The sequence below is a fragment of the Podarcis muralis genome, chromosome 15 (assembly GCF_964188315.1).
Source record: "Podarcis muralis chromosome 15, rPodMur119.hap1.1, whole genome shotgun sequence".
Lineage (NCBI taxonomy): Eukaryota > Metazoa > Chordata > Lepidosauria > Squamata > Lacertidae > Podarcis > Podarcis muralis.
In genome coordinates, this window is record NC_135669.1 from 43,109,461 (window position 1) to 43,135,930 (window position 26,470).

At 49.8% G+C, this 26,470-nt stretch overlaps 1 protein-coding gene across 2 annotated transcripts in view; it reads right to left on the reverse strand.

Annotated features, from left to right (window-relative positions):
* The window catches only part of ABR (ABR activator of RhoGEF and GTPase), a 118,015-nt gene extending 94,520 nt beyond the window's left edge, over positions 1-23,495 (reverse strand). Inside the window, exon 1 of one of the 2 annotated variants that reach the window (XM_028707587.2) lies at positions 22,751-23,495. In XM_028707587.2, coding sequence (XP_028563420.2) covers positions 22,751-23,324 — 574 coding nt within the window. In that variant the 5' untranslated portion in view covers positions 23,325-23,495. Of the gene's footprint in view, positions 1-190; positions 597-22,750 lie in introns of those variants that run through there. The other variant, XM_028707588.2, reaches the window with a different exon arrangement.
* Between the last annotated feature and the right edge of the window lie 2,975 nt (positions 23,496-26,470).

A 26,470-nucleotide genomic window follows, 5' to 3' on the forward strand; every position in this document is an offset into this window, starting at 1 on the left:
CCCCCACTCTTAAGAGGCGAGGGAGAGCCCAAATGCCAACCCGCCTGCCGACGACACAGAACGCCAACGAAAGCTGGTACCCATGGGCAAGCGAGAAGACCCCCGTTTCCTCTCTCTCCACCCCCATACACACACACGCTCCCCAAAAGATTGGGGGGGGGGCGAGGCACGAAGAGCGCAAGGCACGTACTGCTATAGAGGGTGTCGATCCAGGAGAGGCGCGGAGGTCCCCGCTGGCTCAAGGGCTCCATCCTAATTCAGCGATGATGGTGATGATGTTGCCGGGAGAATCATCAAATCCCCGGGCAGGAGAGCATCTCTAAACAAAGGGAGAGGGGTTGGGGAGGGGAGTTGGGGAGCCGAAATGTGGAGGCGCACGACGCCGGGAAGAGGGGTGCGATTTGGAAGCTGGGTTCTTTAAAATAAAAACTGGGGGAGAGATAAGAAACGCACACAGAGATAAACAGCGCAGCTTCGGGGAGAGCACCGAGCCGCGGAAAAAAAGGTGGAAGGCGTTCAGGAAGCTGCCAGGGAGGGAGAGGATGAGAGGATGAAAAGGGAGGCAGTCAGGATGGAGCTCACATGCTCGCTGGCAGGGGTGGCGCTGGAGATGTGACAGCCCAGTGTGTGTGTGTGTGTGTGTGTGTGTGTGTGTGTGTGTGTGTGTGTGTTGGGAGGTGGGGTAGGGAGGTGTTGTGTTGGGTGGGGGGAACAGAGAGAAGGCAACTTTCTTCCCAGGGTTTGAGGGGGAGGGAGAGCCCTGCCCACCAATGGCGAGCGCACAAGTGCTCCCCCAATGCTCCCTTACGCAAGGGAGGGAGATGGAGGCAGAAGATGGGGAGGGGGGAGGGAGGGAGGGGAGCCGCCAGTGCCCTGCGGAGGGTGTCTGGGGAAAAGGGAGACACACACACAGAGAGAGAGAGGCAGGCAGGCAGTATCAGGCTCTCGCCCCCTCTGGAGGGAGATGCATCTTCGGGGGTGGGCTGCAGCCAAGTGGTTAGAACATCAGCATTGCGTGCAGAGGGTCCCGGGTTCAGGTCCCAACAGCAGCTCCAGGTAGGGCTGGGGACGTCCCTTCCTAAAACCCCTGGAGAGCTGCTGCCAGCCAGTGTAGGCAGTGCTGAGCCACATGGACCAGCAAGTTAATGCGGTAGAAAACAGCTTCCTCTGTCTTTTTATTTCAAATCATGAGGACTAGCGTCATGATTCGAGGGGAAGAGCCGCTGGGGCAGAACCCTGTCACAGACTCTGGAGAGACGCTGCCAGTCAAGGCTGACAATACTGAGCTAGATGGACCATTGCCTCAGTCTACTGAAACCCAGCCTTAATTGAGAACTTTGAAGACTAGATTTTTATTTTATTTTTCCGGGGAGTTGAGTGGGAGAGCAGCTACTTTGCATGAAGAAGGTTCCAGCATCAGCTCCCAGTGGGCCTAAGAGACCTCCCTCTAACCCCAGGGAGCCGCTGCCAGCCAGAGTAGGCAACCCTGAAATATGACTCCGTAGAAGACAGCTTCCTCTGCTCCTATTTCAACCCTGTATTCAGAATCATGAGGGCTAGAATCTTAACTTGCACTTTGGAGAAGGATAAGACCTGCTTTGCATGCAGAAGGTTCCAGGTTTGATCCCTGAAGGCATCCCAAGGTTGGGCTGAGGAAAACTCACTGCCTCAGGCAGAAAAGCAGCAAACTCTCCCTTGGAGCTCATCCCCAACATGTGGAGCTCAGAGGTAGACTGCCTCTATCTCTGGAGGCTCCACCATGTATAGTGAAACCCAGGTGTTCTCCGCCTGAGCTATCCTGATGGGTAGCAGGAGTAGCCGTTCTGTGGCCGTCCTGATGCTCCTGAACTACAACTCCCATCATCCTCTCTGGCTGCGGACCATCCTGGCTCACAGGGCAGATGGGAGCTGGAGTCTGTCAAGTCCTCGGAAAATGGCCAGGGTTCCTCATCCCAGCTTTCGGTGAAGAAAATCCACTTTGCTGAACAAACTCCTTGGCTACATGGCAGGGAACCCTGTGGGTGCAGATGTGGATGAACTATAACTCCCATCACCCCTGGCCTCTGGCCTTAATGGCTGAGTACAGTCTCAGCACCCTTGAACCACAGTTCCCAGGATTCCTTAGGGTGAGGACGTCGTTGTTGTTGTTTAGTCGTTTAGTCGTGTCCGCCTCTTCGTGACCCCCTGGACCAGAGCACGCCAGGCACTCCTGTCTTCCACTGCCTCCCCCAGTTTGGTCAAACTCATGCTGGTAGCTGCGAGAACACTGTCCCACCATCTCGTCCTCTGTTGTCCCCTTGTCCTTGTGCCCTCCATCTTTCCCAACATCAGTGTCTTCTCCAGGGAGTCTTCTCTTCTCATGAGGTGGCCAAAGCCTTGGAGCCTCAGCTTCAGGATCTGTCCTTCCAGTGAGCACTCAGGGCTGATTTCCTTCAGAATGGAGAGGTTTGATCTTCTTGCAGTCCATGGGACTCTCAAGAGTCTCCCCCAGCACCAGAATTCAAAAGCATCCATTCTTTGGCGATCAGCCTTCTTTATGGTCCAGCTCTCACTTCCATACATCACTACTGGGAAAACCATGGCTTTAACTATACGGACCTTTGTTGGCAAGGTGATGTCTCTGCTTTTTAAGATGCTGGCTAGGTTTGTGCTTTAAATCTATGGTGTCCATACAGACTTAATTGAACCTGGGACCTTCTGCATGCCCTGCTATGGAGCTGCGGCCTGATGCAGCCCAGCGGGGTCTCAACGCCAGTGTGGTGTAGAGGTTAGAGCATCAGGCTAGGCCCTGGGAGGCCTGGGTTCGAATTCCCCACTCGGCCATGAAACTATCAGAGGGTGTGTGGCTTTGGGCCTGTCACAGACTCTCAGCCTAACCTACCTCACAAGGATGTTGTGAGAATCAAATAAGGAGAGGAGAAAGACCACATACATACCACCCTGAACTCATTTAAAATTAAAATGAATTTTTAAAACACCAGAATACCAAACCGCATTTCTGCCTTTCCCAAGCCATCCATGTTTTCTCTCCCCTGGTGGGCGGAGAACAGAATCTGGCACCCAGGGCAGCTGTTTGGCATGCAGAAGGCCCCCAACTTTGATCTCCACCTAGACAAGGGTCTCCAGTAAGGGCGTCTCTGTTTGGGGCCCCGGAGAGCAGCTGCCGGTCAGAGCAGACCACACTGGCCTTGATGGGACCGATTCAGCGAACCCTGGCGTAAGCAGCTTTCGCCGTTCAACATGGAGACGCCACACCCGCCGTGGCAACAGACCAGGAGCCAGGAGAAGGTCGGCTCCGCTCTCTCCCCCCCCCACCCCCATCTCTACGTTTAGCCCAAGGAAACGCAAGCGCCAGGGAGCCATCAACCCCAATATGTCACAGTGTCGGCCAAGCGTTGCGGCGCGGAGGCTGCCCTTGACGAGAGCGCTGTCGGCCGGTCCGCGCTGGAGGCAAAGCGCCGGCATGGGGCTGCTCCCCCCCCCCCACCTTTGCCTCCCCATCTCCCACCCAGGCAGACGTCTCGGGGAATACCAGCAGGATATTTGCAGCAAGGATAGAATCGCAGAATTACGGTAGAGTTGGAAAGGGACCCCTGGTGGTCATCCATTCCAACCCTCTGAAATGCAGGAATCTCAACCCAAGCATCCCCGACAGAGGGCCATGCCAACCTCTGATTAAAAACCTCCAAGGAAGGAAAAGCTTTTTCTGGGATCCTTGCACTAGGACTAGCAACTTTCCCCTCCTTTTCCTATGAAAGCTCAAGAGTTGGAACACCTGCCCAGGAGCTCCCAGGGAAGCCCTCATGGGCGCCACAGCGCCCGTGGGCACCTGGTTGGTGACCCCTGTTCCTGGGGAGTTCAAGCATCACTATCATGGGCTGCTCACCAGCCAAGGAGCTTTTCCTACAAGCCCACACAAATGCTTATCCAAAGATAAAAAGGCAGGCAGGCAGGAACCCCAACAGTCGTGGAACACTGACTCCCTTTTCAAAACAATAAAATAAAATAAAATAAATAATAATAATAATATAATAATAATTTATTCGTACCCCACCCATCTGGCTGGGTTTCCCCAGCCACTCTGGGCGGCTTCCAACAAAGATTAAAAATACATTAAAACAAAGATTAAAAATAACACACACACACACACACACACACACACACACACAGCATTGTCCCCTTGAAATGGCAAAGTCAGATTTAGAGGATATTATTATACCAGAGCAAGTGATCAAACCAGCACACCTCGACAGAGCAGCTTTGGGTTGCAAGGCTTGGGGAGAGAACCGGAGTCAGTGTGGTGTAGTGGTTAGAGTCCTGGACTAGGACCCAGGAGACCAGGATTCAAATCCCCGCTTAGCCATGGAGCTCACTGGATGTGGCCTCAGGTCAGTCCCTATTCTTCGCAGCCTAACCGACCTTACAGGGTTGTTGAGAGGACCAAATGGGGAGGAGGGAGACCAAATGCCACCTTGCGCTCCTTCGAGGAAAACAGGGATGCAATTGCAATATATAAGTAATAATAAATAACATAGATCTATAAATTATTATTATATTATTATAGTGGTACCTCGGGTTAAGTACGTAATTCGTTCCGGAGGTCCGTTCTTAACCTGAAACTGTTCTTAACCTGAAGTGCCACTTTCGCTAATGGGGCCTCCTGCTGCTGTCGCCGTGCAGCCGGAGCCCGATTTCTGTTCTCATCCTGAAGCAAAGTTCTTAACCCAAGGTAATATTTCTGGGTTAGTGGAGTCTGTAACCTGAAGCGTATGTAACCCGAGGTGCCACTGTATTAGTATTTATTCAATTTCTATACCACCCTTTATCAAAAGATTTCATGCCAAACGACGTTTGAGAATGGCAAAATATTAGGATTTTACAATATCAGAAAACTAATAAAAATTATAATAAAAAAGGGATTATTATTATTGGAATAGATCTACCCAACGGCACCCTGATCCTTGGGGGGGCAGGGGGCATCCAAAAATGCGGATCCGAAACCAGGCGATAAGGGAGAACGGCAAAAGATTTGGATCCACCAAGCTTGTTTCCTCCTGGAGGGCGGGACTCGAACCCATGGCTTCACGTGACAAGAAAGGAGATTCCGACTTATTGCCAGGAAGAACTTTCTGACAATAAGAGCAGTTTGACAGCGGCATGGACTCCCTCAGGAGGTTGTGGACTCTCTCTCCTTGGAGGTTTTTAAGCGCAGGTTGGATTGTCCTGGATGCTTGAGTCGAGATTCCTGCATTGCGGGGGGTTGGACTAGATGACCCCAAGGGGTCCCTTCCGACTCTACAATTCTATGAAAACTGCCGGCTCCCTGACTCTCCCAAGAGTGATCTCTCTCCCCCACCCCACTCCTCTGCCACCTCACTCCCTGACTGGCAGTGCCTCTCGACACCCGCCATGTGAGTCACGAGGGAGGGGTGGGAATGAATCACAGCAGAGGTTGGGAAAAGGCGGGGGGGGGGGAGAACGTGCCATAATTAGCACCCAAAGATGCCTGCACAGAGGAGACGGATCAGGACAGTGTCTTTACTCTCTCTCTTCTTCCACCTGCCGTGCCCCACCCTCCAGTCTCTGCTTCTCAATTTGTATTGTATTATTTTATGCGCCGTGGCTTGCCGCTGTTTCATTGATTGCAGTTTCGAAATTATTTATTGTAATTGTTAAGAGAGGGTTTCTGTTTCATTTTTATATGCTGATATTATTATTGTATACTATTCTAATGATAGTTGAATGTAGATTGCTTATTTTAAAGCTGTTTTGCTATCACATTTTTGTATTGCGTTACAGTGGTACCTCGGGTTACAGACGCTTCAGGTTACAGACTCCGCTAACCCAGAAATATTACCTCGGGTTAAGAACTTTGCTTCAGGATGAGAACAGAAATTGTGCTCCGGCGGCACGGCGGCAGCAGGAGGCCCCATTAGCTAAAGTGGTGCTTCAGGTTAAGAACAGTTTCAGGTTAAGAACGGACATGAATGAATCAATAGCTGAACAGTTTCAGGTTAAGAACGGACCTCCAGAATGAATTAAGTACTTAACCCAAGGTACCACTGTAGATTGTTATAAACTGTACATTCTTTGTTTCTTCAGCTTGAGTATTGTAAGACAGAAAGGCGGTACAGTGGTACCTCGGGTTAAGTACTTAATTCGTTCCGGAGGTCCGTTCTTAACCTGAAACTGTTCTTAACCTGAAGCACCACTTTAGCTAATGGGGCCTCCTGCTGCCGCCGCTCCGTGGGAGCCCGATTTCTGTTCTCATCCTGAAGCAAAGTTCTTAACCTGAAGCACAATTTCTGGGTTAGCGGAGTCTGTAACCTGAAGCGTATATAACCCGAGGTACCACTGTATACAAATTAAAAGTGATGATGGTGGTGGTGGTGGTGGTTGCCTGTACACAAACACACACAAACGCCACCCTCATCCTCAAGAAACGACAGAAATAAAGGCAGATTCACACATTCATCCGCTTTCATTCCTTTTCGGGGGTTAATTCTGACATGCCCATCAGTTGACTGCAAGGCACTCAAGGTGGCAGGCAGGGATGTGTCCCCCCCCCCCCAAAAAAATTTATCTTCACGACAACCCTCCGAGGAAGACCAAGTTGAGAGGGAGGAGACAGCACGCAACTGGCCCAATATAATCCAGGAAGCTCTATCATAGAATTGGAGGGGACCTCAAGGGTCATTTAGTCCAACCCGCTGAAATGCAGGAACCTTTTGCCCAATGTGGGGCTCGAACCCACAACCTTGAGATGAAGAGCCTCAGGCTCTACCGACTGAGATGGGGTACATAAGTTTATTTCCCCAATTTCCGCATTTTTGGAAGATGCTTGCAGGCTCCTCAGGGGTCCAGAGACTAATGAATTGAATAAATTAGTAAATAATAAAATAATAATAAATAATAATAATAGAGTGAGGCCTGTCAGCATATCACAGCTCTGCTCAGAGACCTGGACTAGTCCAAGTCCAAAGTGTTCCCGTTGGGATATAAGGCTCTTAACAGCCTAGGACCAGTTTATCTGCAAGATCACCTTGAAACTTTAAAAAGAGGAATAAACCAAAAACAGATTAAAAAGCACATCAACATTCTACAAGCCCCCATAGGCTTAATGGTTGCTTTTAACTGCTTTTCTAAGCTAATAATTTCATTGCTTTATTCTTTTCACAAACTGCTTTGAGGTTGCTGGGTTTGGGGGTTTTATTTATTTACAATTAAGTGGTATACATGTTTGATAAAATAAAAGAAATAAAATTCATCCACACTTTAAGGAGAGCAGCTACTCCCAGCCGGGGGCATCGTGAAGTTAAACGCAAAAATGCCAACCTGCAATTATGTTCCTGAAGCTTCTGCCAAACTGATACCCTCCAGATGGCTTGGGAGTTGTAGTTCAAAACATCTGGGGGGCGTCAGCTTGGCGAAGGCCGTTTTGCTGTGCTGCTTCAAATTGCTTTTATGGACTTTTCAGATTTAGTGAGCCAGCCTGGGACCTGGACGGAGGCTCTTCTGCTTGCAAAGGATGGGCTTGACCACCAAGCTACAGCCCCGTCCTACGCCAGCAGCAGGAACCCAATTTTATCTCTGTAGGGAAAGCAGCATCAGACAAGATGGGCTCTGGCTTGACTCCAGATAGAAGGCGGATTTCTTCCTTTGCCCACTCACGTCAGTGCAAAAGGACGGGAGCGAAAAGCCGTGGCAGCTTTGCATGCCAAGCAGGGCTGGGAAGGGCTCCTCCTGAAACCCTGGAAGGATGCTGCCAGTCAGTGCTGCTAGTACCGAGCTAGAAGGACCAACAGCATTTCCTGTTCAGCCATTGATTCAGAACCATGAGGACTGGAATCTTGGCTTTACTTTTAGGGGAGGAGCCATAGCTCAGGGTGCGAACCCTGTTTTGTATGCAGAAGGTCCCAGGTTTCATCCAAGTGACATTTTGCTTTCCCCATACAGTGGTACCTTGGTTCTCAAACGCCTTGGTACTCAAACAACTTGGAACCCAAACACTGCAAACCCAGAAGTAAGTGTTCTGGTTTGCCAATTTTTTCCCGGAAGCCAAACATACTCTGTTTTGAGTTTTACGCTACTGATGTGAATGCCACACTTCCATTTTGAGTTTTACGCTGAGGTCTGTCTGATTTTGTTATTTTTGTTTTGTTTTTGTGACTTTGTGGAACCCAGTTCAGCCACTGATTGATTGATTGTGTGACTGCAGTACACTGTTTATTGCTTTCATTTTATGGATCCATGGTCTCGTTAATATAGTAAAATTCATGTTAAGTTTTTGTTTTAGGGGTTGTTTTTAAAAGTCTGGAACTGATTAATCCATTTTGCATGACTTTCTATGGGAAAGCACGCCTTGGTTTTGGAACGCTTTGGTTTTGGAACGGACTTCCGGAAAGGATTAAGTTTGAGAACCAAGGTGCCGCTGTATTTATTTACCTACTTAATTTATACAGCTGCCCTATAAGAGAAGTACAATAGGAAGCCAGTGTGGTGTAGTGGTTAAGAGTTCCGCACCGGCACCTGGGATATCAGGGTTCGAATCCCCATTCAGTCACAAAGCTCACTGAGTGAGCCTGGGGTCAGTCGCAGCCTCTTCACCTACCTTGCAGGGTCGTTGTAAGGATTAACTGTGGAAGGGGATGAACCACGTACTCCTGGGGTACAAATGCAAAAATAAGTTCTTCTGTTTACCTGTTTAAGAAGGCTGGAGGGGCCAGCCAGGTGGAGATTTCTAACCCTGGCTCTCTCTTCCTGTTCAGGGAAGTTTTTAATCTGTGATATTTTAGTGTATATTTTAGTGTATTTTTGGTTTCTATGGAAGCCGCCCATATTATTATTATTATTATTATTATTATTATTATTATTATTATTATTAAACACCCTCTGTGCATGCTCAGGAGGCTTTCCACTTCAGCTCTGCCTTCTGCCTTTCAGAGGTCAGTTCTAGGGCCAAGACAAAACTCTTATTGCTGCGGCAAAGGCAGAGGGGGAGAGACAGCTAATCGATGGACGGCAAACCTCTAATAAAATAAGAACCGAGAAAATGCACACACAGAGAGAGAGAGAGTCCATCCTCTCCTTCCCTTCTTTACCACAAAGTCCCCAAAGCCCAGGCAATTACTGGTGGGGGAACGAGAACGCAGAAATGGAAGCCACCAAGGACAGGTCCAGTCCGGTAAAATTATATATTGTTAGTTTTGAGAAGCTCTCTGGCCTCTCTGCCCTTCACAAGCTCCAGGCCGCCACCTTGTGGCCCAAAGGGATCCATGCAATAGTTTTTAGATGGGTCCAGCCTTCTCCAGGGAGAAAAAGGGAGCCATTCACCAGTTGAATGGATGCCTGTCACATTGCCACCAAAAAGGAGTCTGTGCTTTCCAAAAGAAGTGGGGGCTAGGTTTCTCTGAAAGTCCAGGCTACGAAGAACCAGCCAAAACATATCCCCATCATGCATTTAAACCCTGTTTTTAAAACTTATTATTTTTTAAGGTTGCTGTTCTCTTTTTTTCCAGTTTCTAGCTTTGGCTCCTAGGCCAAACACGCAAAAAATGTGTGCCCAGGAACTTTGCATGCTCTAAATAACACTTTTTAAAAAACCAACAACTTGAAACTTGACACGAGACTTTTGCGGGTCTCTGAGCTGCCTTGGGCCCAGGGCCAAGTGCGGACCTTAAGGCCCCTCTGTGAGGCCCCTGGGACTCCCTTCCTCCCCCCCAGGCTACACCCTTCACTGGCCCTTCTCCGCACCATCTTGGGAGTTTCTGATGGGCTGGGGCTGTCGGATCTGTTTTTTGATATATGTCTATTACTCGCTCCCGTGGGAGACTGTGGTGGCCCCAAACTAAAATGGGCAACTTCATGGAAGAGAGGGCTATCGAAGGCGACGAGCAGGAGGGGAGAGTGGCTGGAGATCACAGGGCGGTTTGCAAGATAAAAACACAATAATCCATAACAGAATGAATCCCAGTTCCTGGAAACCTCAGGAGGGGAGAGGGCTGCTTGTCGGCTTTCCTTCAGTGCCTCTGTGAGAACAGGATGCTGGCCTAGATGGGCCACTGGCCTGATCCAGCAACAGAGCTCCTCTGATGGAACCTCCATGCCCAGAGACAGTCTATCTAGGTTCCTAGGTTCTTAGGGACTGATGTTCAGGGAAGTTTTTAATGTGTGACATTTTAATGTATTTTTAATCTTTGTTGGAAGCTTCCCAGAGTGGCTGGGGAGACCCAGCCAGATGGGCGGGGTACAAATAATAAATTATTATTATTATTATTATTATTATTATTATTATTATTATTATTTAGCCACTGTGGAAACAGGAGGCTGGAACAGGTGGGAAACCGGCCTGATCCAGCAGGCGCTTCTTATGTTCTTATAGTGTGTTTTACACTGCTTTTTACACTTGCTTTTAATAGACGTTTCTTGCAAGTTGCTTTCTTTTCTTTTTTTATCTGAAAAAAGCAATAGATAATAATCATCGTTTTGATAAATGAGACAGCATCCTTCCCGGCCCTCCAGGAGCTCGTTTCTGCTTTTACCGCCGGCAAAAGGCTTTCGCTTCCTTTTGAGGGGGGCGAGGCAGCAAAACCGCAGGGACGCTGCTCAGAGGCAGGTGCAGAGACCACCGTTTCCTGAGAGAAGCACTGGCAGCTCTGAAAGCGTTGCAAGCTGTCCCCTCGGCCTCAGAGAGGAGATGCTGTTTTTGTTTCAAACATTGCAAGTTTCGGATGGGATGGATTGTTTCAGGAGGTGGCAGAGGGATGTTTCCAGATTTGTTTGGCAGGGCAAGAAGCCTCGAGTAAAATTTAAGATATTGACTGATGCCAAAGAGGGAGGTGGATTTGCCCTGCCAGACCCCTAAACTTTGTTGTGAACCATCTGCTTTTTGCTGGCTGAGAGAATGGCTGCTTCTTGAAAGCACTGAAGTGTTGGATAATGGCAGATGAAGTTGATGGACTATAGGGAATTGGCGGAAATGACTGGCAAGATCCGAGACCAGGGAGAAGAGTCGGTGGAAGAAGACTGGAAAAAGTTTAAAGACTATTTACAGAAATATTGTAAAATTAATGAATGTTAGAAGAATGTTGGAATGAAGTTATATGGCTTCAGTAGAAATGTTATAAGGAATTAAGTATAAATAGATTAATAGAATATTAAAGGAAAAAATAAAGCTAGAATGTGTTAGGATAATTATAGGATAGAAAACAGAGGAAGATGGAAAGGAATTGCTGAAACAATTAACAGAAGTGGAATACAAAAAGGGAGGTGTGAGGAGGTCGTTGAAATAAGTGAATGAAAGATAAGATATTGAAAATGTTTGCGGTGTTTTAAACTGTTTTTGTTTGTTTTTGTTCTGTTTTGTTAGTTTAATGTGTTAGTGTTATGTAGTGTTTTTTGTATTGTATTGTATTTTTTTTGTAGTGTTTAAATGGTTGGAAAAACAATAAATATTATTTCTTTAAAACAACAGAGAGGAGATGCTGTATACAGGAGCATCAGCAATGAGTCGTCTGAAGTTTTTAGGCAAGAGTTCTTCAGTAGCATCAGACTTGCACTCCAGGAGTCCCACGAAATCTTCCTTCTGCCATCTATGCTCTGGTAACCTCTAGGCTGGATTAGTGCAATGCATTTTACGTAGGGCTGCCTCAGAAGACAGTTCAGAAGCTTCACCGGGGCTAGAAGGTTTGAGAATATAAGGCCAAACCTAGCCCAACAGCACTGGCTGCCAATTGGTTTCTGGGCCCATGGACTGCAAGAAGATCAAACCGATCCATTCTGAAGGAAATCAGCCCTGAGTGCTCACTGGAAGGACAGATCCTGAAGCTGAGGCTCCAATACTTTGGCCACCTCATGAGAAGAGAAGACTCCCTGGAAAAGACCCTGATGCTGGGAAGGATGGAGGGCACAAGGAGAAGGGGACGGCAGAGGATGAGATGGCTGGACAGTGTTCTCGAAGCTACCAGCATGAGTTTGACCAAACTGCGGGAGGCAGTGGAAGACAGGAGGGCCTGGCGTGTTCTGGTCCAGGGGGTCACGAAGAGGCACTAAACGACTAAACAACAGCAACAAAAGCCCAACAGCACTGGCTATCAGTTGGTTTCTGGGTCCAATTCAAAATGCTGGTTTTGACCTATAAAGCTTTAAATGGCTCAGGACTTGCAATCCCTCAAGGACCGCCTCTCTCCTTTTGAACACCCCCAGACCCTGATATCATCATCTGGGGTCCTTCTTTGTGTGCCTCCTCTGTGAGAAGTCCAGGTGGCAGCAACACGAGAACGGGGCCTTTTCTGTGGTGGCTCCCTGCTTGTGGAACGCTCTCCCCAGAGAGGCTCCCCTGGCGCCTTCACTCCATACCTTTAGATGCCAGGCAAAAGCATTCCTCCTCTCCCAGGTCTTTGGCTAATTAAACAATCTAATGTGTTTGATGAAAGGGAGTTATTGTTCCATTAAGTGTTTTGAGCTCTCATTTTGTATTCTTACGTTGTGAACTTCACTGCGATCTTCAGATGAAGGGCGATAACAACAATTTAATAAATGGGAATAATTATAATCTGGAGGGCAGCACTCTAGGGGTGTCCCTTGTGCTCCAAACTGAACCCCGGAAACGGTACAGATCCCGGCCCTTGGAAGCCCCTTTGAGGGATGACGCACTAAAACAGTGGGGACACAAATGCGCACACACACACCCACATACACACCAGGAAGTTGCTTTAGCAAGAGGCCAAAGGGAACCAGACCGTTCCTATTCACCTGTAAAGCACCATGTTCAAAATCACGCACCTAAAAAAAAAAAGTAACTTAAGGCAGAGCCCCAAAGGCTGCACCCAGAGAGGAGCTCAGCTGCTGCAACTCTGCGAGAGTGCCTGCTCTGGTCTGCTGCCACTCCATCTCTGCTGGGAGAGGGATAATTTCTCCATTGTCACTCTGACCGTTCCCCATGCTGGCATGAGGACCTCAGAGCAGAGGCGGCCTGCCGCAACTCTGCACAAGTTGCTCCAGTCAGGAGGCAACCCCCCGGGACAGAACATTAGAGGGCATCTAGTCCAACCCGCTTTGGAGACGGAAAATCCACTGCAGCAGCATCCCTGGTGGAAATCTTTTATCTGCTATCCTTTGGGGCCAATACAGAAAGCAACTGGCATACGACATAGGGAGTCAGACCACTGATCCATCTAGTTCAATACTGTCCACACTGACTGGCAGCAGCAGCTCTCCAGGATTTCAGACAGGGTGTCCTTCCCAGTCGTACCTAGAGATGCTAGAGATTGAACCTAGGTGCTCTACCACTGAGCCACTGCCCTTCCTCTAAAAACAAACCAAGTTTCCAGTCCTCAAGGTTCTGAATTCAGGGTTGGAATAGCAAGGGTTCATCCAGTTCAGTATCGCTTCCGAGCACGTTTCCGAGCACAATTCAAAGTGTTGGTGCTGATCTTGAAAGCCCTAAACAACCTCGGTCCAGTATCCCTGAAGGAACTTCTCCACCCCCGTTGTTCTGCCCAGACACTGAGGTCGAGCGCCAAGGCCCTTCTGGCGGTTCCCTCATTGCGAGAAGTGAGGTTACAGGGAACCAGGCAGAGGGCCTTCTCGGTAGTGGCACCCGCCCTGTGGAACGCCCTCCCACCAGATGTCAAAGAGAACAACCACCACCAGACTTTTAGAAGACATCTGAAGGCAGCCCTGCTTAGGGAAGATTTAATGTTTAATAGGCTACTGTATTTTAAAATTTTGTTGGAAGCCACCCAGAGTGGCTGGAGAAACCCAACCAGATGGGTGGGGTATAAATTTAAAAAATATATATTCATATTCTTATTCTATCGCCTACACTGACTGGCAGCAGCTCTCCAGGACCCGGAGATGCTGCCGGGTCCTTCGGCATGAAAAGCGAGGGCTGGACCGCTACGCTACAGCCCTTCCCCAAGGGCTCTGCCTCCCTGCCACTCCTGGCTCAAGCTTGAGAAAAACACACAGGTAGGCATGTCACTCCCGCAGGGCGTAGCAGTTGCCGTGTTGCCCTAGAGGCAAGCAGCCCAGCTTGGTTTTCCTGCCAGAGGACATCCTCCTCCTTGCCTGAGTCAACAGCCCAAGCGCACCCAATAAACAAGGGCTGATTGCTTTGGCAGGAGAGACGTGGCCAGCCTCTCCCCAGGGCAGCATTGGCACAGCTTCACCAAGGAGGGGTGGAGAGCAAGCAGGAGGCCTTCAGGGAGGCATTCCTGGGCAGGCAAGCGCCATCCCGCACTGCAAGAACTGCGTGGCCTTTAAATCAGGTCAGGGGAGAAGCTTAGGACCAGGGGCTGAATGCGGATCCTGCTCTCTTGAGCTGGTCCCTGGTGAAATAAAAAAAAATTAAGGTCATATATATACATATGTGTGTATACACACACACACACACACACACACACACACACACACACACACACATATATATATATGTACCAAGCAAACACATACATAAATATATAAACCACATGAATGAAGCAGCGCAGGAAAATAGCCCTGGAACCATTTTTGACTCCCAAACTGACCAAATGTTTTCTCTGCAAAGTCAAAGGAAAATGGAAAAGCCTCCCCATTGTATCCTCCATCACAAATCCTGTCTTTAAGGGTATGTCTGTGTATGAATAGGGTGAGCCTGTGACCTGGCTCAGGAACTAAGTATTTGTGATTACAAAAGACTGGCCAGGCTACCCACGGTAGAATAGAGCCATCCTGGCTAGTGGCCATCGATAGCCCTTTCCTCCTCCACGGATTTGTCAAATCCTCTTCTAAAGGCACCCAAGTTGGTGGCCACCGCCGTCTCCTGTGGCAGGGAGTTCCACAGTCCAACTAGGTGCTGTGTGGAAAAAAAGGACTTTTCTTTAATCTGCCCTGAATCAGCTTGAATGGTTACCCACGAGTTCTAGTGTTCCTGGGTTTACTGGACTCCAGTTCCCATCAGCCCCTGCTGGTGTAGCCAGAGCTCAGGGATTATGGGAGCTATTGTCCAACTGCATCAAAAAGGGGCTGCAGTTTAGCTCGCCTGCATTAAGCTATTGAGGCTTTACGTCCCCCTGGTTTTGAAGGAAAAGCAACCAGGATGCTCTTTCCAACTGGGAGAAAGCTGCTGAGCATTGCAGAGAAGAAGAAGAAGAAGAAGAAGAAGAAGAAGAAGAAGAAGAAGAAGAAGAAGAAGAGGAGGAGTTTGGATTTGATATCCCGCTTTATCACTACCCTAAGGAGTCTCAAAGCGGCTAACATTCTCCTTTCCCTTCCTCCCCCACAACAAACACTCTGTGAGGTGAGTGGGGCTGAGAGACTTCAGAAAAGTGTGACTGGCCCAAGGTCACCCAGCAGCTGCATGTGGAGATTACAAGACTACCACTCTTAACCACTACACCACACTGGCTCTCGAGGTAGCCAGCAGGCTGGGTGGCCAAAGGGGCAAGGAGATCTCTGGCAAGGTCAGGCTCTTGAGCATCTTTCAGCTGATCTTGCCTCCCTTCCAGGCAACAAAGCCTCTCCATGCGCCCCCAAGTGGTGAAACGGAAGTACCGGTGCAGAACCTGCCCCTCGCCTTTCCTTGCATCAGGCTAAAAACCCACCCGGCCCAGTATCCTGTTTCCAACAGAGGACAGGCAGATGCCTCTGCGAAGTCTGCAAGCAGAGGACAAAGACATCAGATCTCTGACACTTCCCACCCCCCATCTGCGGTCTAGCAGGCCTCTCCTCAATTTTGCGCACTAAAAATAAAGAAATCACAAGCCAATTAAAGCAGACCATGGGGGGGGGGGGATGGAGAGCAGTACCAGCTCAGGAAATTGTCAACTGTGGCTTTACTGGCAAGGCAAAAGATCGCCAGCACGATCAGATCACCCGTTTCCTTGCCGACCTTCTGCAGCCGAGGAGATAACAAATTGCCATCTGATCCACCTACAGCCCTCTCTCTCTCTCTCTCAGGAACGCACAAGGTCTGCAGAGCAACTAAAGCCCCAGCTGAAATCCTTGGCCAGCTGAAAGGATGTTTTGCAAATTTCCCCCCAGGCAAGACAGCACCCTTGACTCTCAGAGCCTTGCAGATTAATCAACTCGAGTGTGTGTTGATTAACCTGCTGAACAATCAACTCAAGCGTGTGTTGATCGATCAATTACATTATATACGTATGGGGTGGGAAAACTGTGTGCAGCCCAGGGGCCTCATTCCTCCACCTGGGGAACCCTCTGAGGGCCAGTCCTCAGTGGTGGGTGGGGCCAGAGGCAAAAGTGATTGGAACAATGCCGGCAGTTTTTACGCACTCACACTTCCACCTCCCCCCCCCCATCCAGGCAAGCCAAGAGGCATGAACAGAGTTCAAGGACTCGTTTCCAGGGCGGCAGAAACACTCAGGGAAGGTGCAAAGTAGGGATGGCAAGGTCTTAAGGGTGTGGCCTAGGGGAAAACGTTGCTCACCCCTGCCCTATACATAAACTAATATTATTCTTTATGGTATTGATATTGGCCGCTCAGAAGCAGAGTTCCCTGGTGGATACAGACCCATTCGCCAGATGCAGTCCGCATAAGCTTATGCCGTAATAAGAGAGGTTAGTCTTTTAAAAAAGCGACACAGCCCTTTCTTGCAAGAGAGCGACGCATCTGCGCTCAGAGGGAAAACGATAATCCATAAGGTGAATAGCGGGTAAATCACAACAGTGTTATAAAAACAATTGCAGCCTTTTTTTAAAAAAATGTTCACACAATCAGTGGAATTTTTTAAAAAAACAACAACAAAACACCACCATATCTCAAGAACTTGCAAGAAATAGAAGGAGCCAAGAGGGTTTCCCTGGGGAGGTTTTCCATAGCTAGAAGAGGCACCACCAACAAGGCCCTGTCTGCAGTAACCCTCTGCTCTACTTCATTCAGCTGGTATACATGGGCCAAGACCTCCTAACTCCATCTTAATGTTTGGGCAGGTATGCATGGAGACGGTGGCCTTTCAAGTAACCTGGTCTCAAGTGGTTAAGGCCTTTAAACATTACGCAGCTGCACATGGAGGAGGAATCCCGTTTGATACAGATTTACACACAGGACTTGGGGGTTCTGACCCAATCAAGCTTCGCTCTCCATTGGACCATTCACACTCCATTGGCTCTCCTCTTGCATCAAGCACCTGCTGATGTCTGCTTGTGCACTGTCAGTTTTTTCATTTTTTAAAGGAAGCCTGAGTAATTATATGCAAAATTACACACACACACACACACAAAATGAATATTATCTGTATAAAAGAGCCAAACGGCAGACTGTATTATATTTTTGCAGCCTAATTTTATAAATACATTTTATCTTCCTATATACATAAAATATAATGCTGTCATCAAGCAGCCCCCATTGGAAGTGACACATTATATGAGGCACCCAACTGTCAAATTTATTGAATATTGCTTTTCAAGAGTCCCAGCCTTTTAAGATTCCACTGGGCACTCCCCAGAACATGCATTCCATAACCTTTCCCCCCCCCCCACGCTAGGGACTAGAACCTTGACTTTCTTCCAAAAACAAAATTAAAACCAAGTTTCTCAGGAGGCTGAGGCTGCAGTCCTATAGCTGCAGGTGAGTCTCTCAAACTCTTGGAGGCACCTGCAAGATTGCACTTTGACTTCTGCACCAAGAAATTCAAAGAGTTTGCCCATTTCTGCTCTGTAATGGCAAAAAGCTGAAAGAAACACTCTCTTTGGCTCTCAAAGCTTTACCCAAAGATCAGTAGAGCTGTAAAGAACCAGCTCAGCTGATAAAACTAAGAAGTTAAAAATAAAGAAACCTGAAAACAGCTAGAGATAAGGAAGTTTCAGAATTGGACAGAAAATGCAATCATCAGGGCTGGAGGACCCTCCAGGCACTGCTGTCATATAATATTTTATATATTGCCTTTATATCCCACCTTTTCCTCCAAAGGAGCTCAAGGTGGCATACATGCTTTCCCCCTTTCTCTCCCATTAATCCTCACAACAACCCTGCGAGGTAGGTAAGGCTGAGAGAAGACAGTGACCGGCCCAACGTCACACCCAGTCAGCTTCATGGCCAAGAGGGGGAGATTTGAACCCGGGTCTCCCAGGTTCTAGTCCAGTGCTCTAACCACACTGGCTCTCCGTTGGTGCCACTGCAGGGAGCTGTAGTCTAAAGCATCTGGAGGAAGCCAGGTTAGTGACAGCTAGTCTAAAAGGATGCCAAACACAGTGGAAACCTAAGCAGAGCTTGGCTCTGAACTGCCGCAGGACGCAAACCTGCCAAGAGGGCTTTTAGCTAATTAAAGGAAGGAAGAAAAAAGTGGGTGTCACGTGGAAGCATCACTATATAGGACACAGGTCAACAGCCTTGGAGGAAAACCTCCCTCGCAAAAGACACAGCTGTACCACCATCAATTTGGCAACGTGGACCGTGACCTTTGGACAAGCATCTTGCCTCAGAAAGAGCTGTCACAGGCAGTTCTCCCCACGAAGGCCAGATTCAGCTCAAATGCACCCAAGTTCCTCCAGGATAATACAAAATATAAAAGCTGCAACTTCCTGGCTAGGAAAGGAACTAGGTGGGTTGGGCAACATGCTCCCCTCTCTTTCACACACACACAAAAAAACAAGTGGGGAGGGAATTGGCCAAGCCGCATGAGAGAATCTCAGCTTTCCTTAAAAAAAAACTGAGCTACATTTATGTATCCGACAACAGCCACACGGCTGCTACTAGCCCAGAGATGGAAAGAATAAAGAGTCCCTAACCTAGAGAGCATCTTAAAAAGCAGAGACGTCACCTTGCCAACAAAGGTCTGTATAGTTAAAGCTATGGTTTTCTCAGTAGTGATGGATGGAAGTGAGAGCTGGACCATAAAGAAGGCTGATCGCAGAAGAATTGATGCTTTTGAATTCTGGTGCTGGAGGAGACTCTTGAGAATTCCATGGACTGCAAGAAGATCAAACCTCTCCATTCTTAAGGAAATCAGCCCTGAGTGCTCACTGGAAGGACAGATCCTGAAGCTGAGGCTCCAAGACTTTGGCCACCTCATGAGAAGAGAAGCCTCCCTGGAAAAGACCCTGATGTTGGGGAAGATGGAGGGCACAAGGAGAAGGGGACGACAGAGGACGAGATGGTGGGACAGTGTTCTTGAAGCTACCAGCATGAGTTTGACCAAACTGCGGGAGGCAGTGGAAGACAGAAGTGCCTGGCGTGCTCTGGTCCAGGGGGTCACAAAGAGTCGGACACGACTAAACAACAACCAGAGAGAAATGGCAAACTGAAGTGATGGACTATGCCAAAAATGGCAAAGCTGACTGGAAAACCCAGAAAACAAGAGAAAAACTTTTTGAAAGAACAGGGAAAATTTTATAATCTATTTAGGAGGTGGAAACATTAGCAGGATTCTAATTTCACTTGTAACGTAACAAATGCTATGGATAATATGGATAGATACAAAATATAGATTATATGCAGTTTTAAATGTTGATAATAGGACCCATGGAGTGGATGTCTGGCGATTCAGAGAAATCTCTATATACGGATATGTATTTGGTATTGTTATAAATTTATATTTGTAAGATCAAATAAAAATGATTTTCAAAAAAAAAAAGTTGAGCTAAGCTGCTAGTCCCTGTGGTTTCAAAGTTGAAGCTGAAACTAGCGCAGCCCCAAAGAAAGAAGCCTCTGACAGTGGAATGGACTGCCTTGGGAAGTGGGGGCCAAACTCGATGATCCTACGATTCTATGATCCAGCTGCTCTAGACAGCCCCAGGTGTGCACAGGTGTGCACAGGTGCGCGCACGCGCACACACACACACGCGCACACACACACACACACACAAACAAGCAACAACCCTGTGACCAACAACGCAGCTGAAAATGCATTCCTGACCCATTTGGCTCAAGACTGGCCACTCTGTCTGGCAGCAACTAGCAGGCGTTTTGGGCAGGGAGTCTCTCTGGACACGCCAGTGTGGAATGAATCAGGGACCTTCTGAAGTCAAACGGCGCAGGCAAAAGAAAATGGGTCACCTGGCGCTGTTGTGAGCTCAGGCGACTAACCACCCATCCAAAGTGGCCCACGCAAGTGGGCGAAATAAGGATTCGGCCAGGTGCAATTCCACATCCCTGCCATTGCCAACGTTCAAAATGAACCAGGCATATTTTGCACCTAGCAATCAGCTGCTGGCGACCGTGTGAAGATGCCTGGGTGCCAGAATGGCGCCTGGCAGCTCTACCATCTGGGGATCTTGGTGCCTAGCTTATACACCTGAGTTTCTAACACTGGGCCTCCGATGAGAATCCCGCAAGCAGGACCTGAAGGCAGCAGGAACTCTCTTCACTTGCAATTTCTAAGAACTGGCATTCAGAGGCCAGCAGAGGATGGAGAACAGAGCCATTGGGCCCTGTGGCCAGCGACAGCCTTAACCTCCATGACTTTCCTTAACCCGCTTTCAAAGCTGCTGATTTGGGCAAGCTGTCGCTCTCTCTGGTGGGAGCAAACAGCGTAGCCCTGCTGCATGACAAAGTCCTTCCTCTTGACTTTGCAGAATCTCTGAGCTCTCAGCTTCATCAGATGACTCCCAAGTTGCATGGAAATTGAATCACCTCCCACCTGGTCTTTGTTAATGGGACCTTCTTCTCGCAAAGGTCTTCTGCTGAGCTGGGGTTCTTCCCCTCCCCCCTTACTATCAGGTCAGATTCTCTGCCCACCCAGGCCAGGGTTGCCTGCTCTGAGCGAGTCTTCAAGATCCCCTGCCGAGGCCCTTCCCACCTCTAGCCATCTGAGCTGCTTACATTTCAAGCACACATTCCCCCCCCCAAAGAATTCCGGGAACTGTAGTTCACCCCTACAGAGAACTACAGTTCCTGTCACCTTTAAACTGCAGTTCCCAAGATTCTTCAAAGGAGGAGGAAAATATGCTTTAAATGTATGGTGTGTAGGCAGCCTCGGGGTTTGGGGGGGTTGCACCTGGGACCTTCTGCATGCCAAGCAGCTGTCCTGCCACTGAGCTGTGGCCTGATGGGATTTGGAGTCCGGCACCCCTTGCCTTGGGCCATGACATTCATTACTTCTGCACCAAGAGACTGTTTAATTTGCCTCTAATCCCAACCCTCCCTGTAACCGCAGATGTTTTGGGGAAGGTGTGGCCACTCAGACATGAGTACAGGGCCCTCTGTACATGCTCAGGGGCACCTTGGGTTCCCATTACTACAAAGACATCGCGATATTAAGTGTTAGCGCTGAAAACTGGCTTGGACACCCCAGGACGTTTCCAGCGGGGATGAATTCCGTAACCCCCTCGAAGCGATGTGTGCGTAGCTGAGAGAGGATTTGCCTCCAGGGGCCAAATTAAAACCCGGCAATAACATGCTCTTCCTGAAAGTCCTGGGCCTATTAAGCTATTTTGACAGCGGCATCAATCCTGCTCTCTCTGAGGAGCTGCCTCGGTCTTCCCTGGAGAGGCTTTGCGGCTGGCAGAACGAAAACAAACCCAAGACTTGCTTTAAGCAATGGGCTCGGTTCCAGGTCTGATTATTGAGGCTGAGCCGGGGGGGGGGGTCTGTGATGCTGGGCTGTGGGGAGGTTTGCGCCCAAAAAACTATTGTTGTTGTTGTTAATAATAATAATAATAATAATTTATTTATAAAAACTGTTTGCCTACTGCTTTGTCATAAAAAAAATATACATCAAAGCGGTTTGCAACTATAAAGCCATAAAACCATACAATGTAACCATAAAGAAGTTTAAAGAGGGCATCCATTAGCCTTTGTCGAAGGATGTATTATTAATTTCCTGCACAGGCACTTAATTTGTTGTTGTTATTTATTTATCAAGGGATGTTGACTCTCCAGCAAGTTAAGGTAGCAGTGTTAGAAACTCAGATATATAAGCTAGGGGCAAATGGCTCCTTAAACCAAAGTTACAGTCGCCAAAACGGAATATCAGATGAAGGACTGACTGTGACTGATACTTAGTTAAGCATCTGGTTAGTTTATATGACAACCTTGAGTTAGATTTAGAGAACTTAAAGAAGAGAAGTCACTAGATCCAGGGACAGTCCACATATATATTGGCTTATTGCTACCTCTTTTTCTTAATGGTGACCATTCATAACGTAGGAATATTCTTCACAGCTGTGAGCAGGGCAGTGAGGGTGGGGTCAGTGAAGACAAACTACAACAATTAACTATACCGTCTTCACTGCTCCTGCTCAGGCTGCACAGAAAAAGCACTTTGGTTCCTGAAATTCATTCAGATATAATGTAAGCGTGAGAATTCTACAGGATGTGGTCTTAGTGTGTGAAAACAGCCCAGATCCAATGGCAGGAACTTCCAGATGGAGATTGCTAGACACCATCCCGCCGCCTGGGCATCCTCACTTTGATAGCCTGGTACAAAATGCGCCTGGCGCCAGACGCCCCCAATGGGCAAGCAGGACTTGAGCACAAGAGTAACACTCTCCCCTCCTGCGGTTTCCAGCCACTGGCATTCAGAAGCATGGCTGCCTCCAGCAGAGCCATTCTGGCCAGAAGCCAGACAGCCTTTTCCTCCACGAGTGCCAGACAGCCCAAAGATGTAGCTCAGCACAAGGCACTTAAGTCCCAAAGCTGCGGTCATATCCCAGGAATGACACTATTATGATAAAACGGGACAAAGCCAAGTCACTTCAATGGAGCCTCCCTGGCCAGACGCAGTCTACCACAGTCTTTCTGGAAAATGGGAGAGAGACTGAGGGTGGGGTGGGGCGTGCCAGGACCCCTTCTCCTCGCCCGGAGACCTACCTACGGACGAAGCATCCTCGTGGTCGGAGCTGGTGCAGCTCCAGTCGCTGTTTCCTCCTCCTCCCGCTCTTTCGGGGTCGCAGCTGCAGCCGGGAGACTCGCTTTCCTGGACCAGGCGCAGGTGGCGCTCGGGGGAGCCGCAGCCGTCGGGGAGCTCCCGAATTGGGGGGCGTTTCCAGAGGCGAGGGGGCGGCGGCGGAGGCAAGCGCCGGGCCAACGGGGGCTCCCCCGGCGCCGAGTCGTGCGCCCTAGGCGCGCCGGGGCTGGAAAGACCCTTCGGCGTCTCCTTGTGCGCCCCGGGCGCGCAGGGGCTGGACGGGGCGGGCGGCTCTCCTCCGCCTCCTTCTCCTCCCCGCCGCTGCAGCGCCGCCTCCAAGTAGACCACTTTGAACTTCTCCTCCTCCAGGGCCCGCTGGAGCCGCTGCAGCGTCCGCCGGCACCGGCCCAGCTCCTCCTCCATGGAAGCCACCGAGTGGAGGCGCAGCGCCGGCGCCGCCTCGCCGGGGAACTCGAGGCGCCAGTGGCGCTCGAAGTCCGCCGCCGCTTCTTCCCCTTCTCCCTCCGGGTCCCCCATGGCTGGGCGCCGGGGCCGGATCGGGGCCTCGCGGGGCGGAGGGTCCCTTGGCGAGGATGGAGAGCCCCGTCCCCCGCTCCTTTGCGCGGAAGGTCTTCGCCCGTCCGCCTCCCCCGGAGCACAAATAAATTCAAACTTTCCCCAAAGTTCCCTCCTCCTCCTCTCGCTTCGGGAGCTTCTTCCGCTCTCGGCGCCCTGGGCCAGCCCAATCTCCGCCCGGAGGGATCCGCCCAGCAGGCGGGGCTGCAAAGGCCGTCCCAGGCTGCTGTCCCAGGCCCGGGTGCGCGCGCTCCTGCGTGCAAGAAGCCGCGCAGGACCCCTAATGCGCGGTGCACGAGCTTGCTGGAGAGCAAGAGTGTCTGGGACCCCCCCCCCAAAAAAAAAAACCCCAAACGTGGAAAAAGGGTCTGAATCGTTTCCTCATATTTCTAGAGAAATGTGTGTCTGGTTGCCTTACAGCAGTGGTGGTCAAACTTGGCCCTCCAGTTGTTTTGGGACTACAACTCCCAGCATCCTTGACCACTGGTCCTGTTAGCTAGGGACGATGGGAGTTGTAGTCTTAAAACAGCTGGAGGGCCAAGTTTGGCCACCACTGCCTTGCAGGGGTTCCAAAACTCGGATCTCCAGCTGTTGTTGGACCACAACTCCCATCATCCCTAGCTAACAGGACCAGCGGTCAGGGATGATGGGAACTGTAGTCCAAAAACTGCTGGAGGGCCAAGCAGGTGGCACTGTGGTCTAAACCAGTGTTCCCCCACCTTGGGCCTCCAGCTGTTTTTGGACTACAACTCCCATCATCCCTCGCTAGCAAGACCAGTGGTCAAGGATGATGGGAATTGTAGTCCAAAAACAGCTGGAGGCCCAAGGTTGGGGAACACTGGTCTAAACCCCTGAGCCTAGGTCTTGTTGATCAAAAGGTTGGCGGTTTGAATCCCCACGACGGGGTGAGCTCCCATTGCTCGGTCCCTGCTTCTGCCAACCTAGCAGTTCGAAAGCACACTAGTGCAAGTAGATAAATAGGTACCACTCCGGAGGGAAGGTAAACGGCGTTTCCGTGCCCTGCTCTGGTTTGCCAGAAGCGGCTTAGTCCTGCTGGCCACATGACCCGGAAGCTGTACGCCAGCTCCCTCGGCCAATAAAGCGAGATGAGCGCCCCGACCCCAGAGTCGGCCACGACTGGACCTAATGACCAGGGGTCCCTTTACCTTTAATAACAACAGCCCAATGACAACAATTCATGTTAATCCACCAAGCAATCGGGTGATCAGTGCCTGACAGACAGTGTGGCGTAGTGGTTAGAGTGCTGGGCTAGGAGGACCCTGGAGAGCAGGGTTCAACTCCCCCACTCAGGGTGACCTTGGACCAGTCGCTGCCTTTTTCAGCCTGACCTACCTCACAGGGTCGTTGTTGTGGGAGTTACAGATGGGTAGCCGTGTTGGTCTGCCATAGTCAAAACAAAAAAAATTCCTTCCAGTAGCACCTTAAAGACCAACTAAGTTAGTTCTTGGTATGAGCTTTCGTGTGCATGCACACTTCTTCAGATACACCTCTTCGATCCGCAGCCGAGGACAGACCCACACCGACACCCCACACGATTATCTGAAGAAGTGTGCATGCACACGAAAGCTCATACCAAGAACTAACTTAGTTGGTCTTTAAGGTGCTACTGGAAGGAATTTTTTTTGTTGTTGTGGGAATTAGACTTGAGGCAGGGAGAACCATGTACACCCCCTTGAACTTATGGGAGGAGCATGTGAGATATAGAGGCAATTAAGAAATAAATAAGTCATTCCTAGTTAAGTCCCAACAATTAAAAAACATATACAAGAACATCTGCCAGATGACAGCAAAAGAAATCCGAACATCTCCAACGCAAAATTCTAACCCCCGGTTAACCTCGTTTGTTTTCTAGTAACTGAGGTTGGGGGGCTGGCTGCTGTGTCCCCCCCCCCCCGGCTGTGACACCCTGCTGGACAGCACCCCTACTTCTCCACCTGAGCTCCTGACCCGGCCACCTCCGGTCTTCTCCATCGCCTGCCATCGCTGTCTTCCACGGCAAAGACGCTTACGGGACAGCGCTGGAGACAAGGGCTGCCTCTTCGATCCGCAGCCGAGGACAGACCCACACCGACACCCCACACGGTTTGGGGGTCTCGCTCTCGCCTCCCGAGTTCACCAGCCTGGAAACCAGAAGACGGGGGTCCTCCGCCGAGTTCTTCCAAGGGAGCCTCTCTCCTCAACGCCTTCCACAGCCCTCCATCCTCGGACTTCTGAAAAAGCCCCCCTCGCTCGCTGGAAGAAGGTCAGGCTTGCTTTGACGGAAGCAAATCAGCCGGTTGCTTTTCATTCATTCAAGAAATGGACCCGAGGCTCGCAACAAGCGGTTGGGAAGCGGCACCGTTGCGCACATCCGCAGGCGCGCACGGAGACCTTTCCTCTCCCCGGTTCCCCCTCCCTCCCTCCGCTGCCCCACTGGATCAAATGAAATGGATTGGATGCAACCAGCTGGCTTGAGGGAGGGGAGGGAGGTCTGCGCCATAAACAAGCCTTCAGTGACACGGGCTAAGTGTTTTCCTGGATCTCCTCCCAGTGCTGATGGAGCAAGATTTTTTTTCCTCTTTTCTTTTTAACTCTGCCACATGCATTAGAGCCAGCTTGCTCCCTGGGGGATCTGCTGAGCCCCCCCTGGACGTGCGCCACGGATATGTCTCCAAAAGCGGCTCAGCCTGAGCAGTAAGCAGCCGAAGTGCTTTGTTGTTGTTGAGTCGTTTAGTCGTGTCCGCCTCTTCATGACCCCCTGGACCAGAGCACGCCAGGCACTCCTGTCTTCCACTGCCTCCCGCAGTTTAGTCAAACTCATGCTGGTAGCTTCGAGAACACTGTCCCACCATCTCGTCCTCCGTCGTCCCCTTCTCCTTGTGCCCTCCATCTTTCCCAACATCAGGGTCTTTTCCAGGGAGTCTTCTCTTCTCATGAGGTGGCCAAAGTCTTGGAGCCTCAGCTTCAGGATCTGTCCTTCCAGTGAGCACTCAGGGCTGATTTCCTTCAGAATGGAGAGGTTTGATCTTCTTGCAGTCCATGGGACTCTCAAGAGTCTCCTCCAGCACCAGAATTCAAAAGCATCAATTCTTCGGCGATCAGCCTTC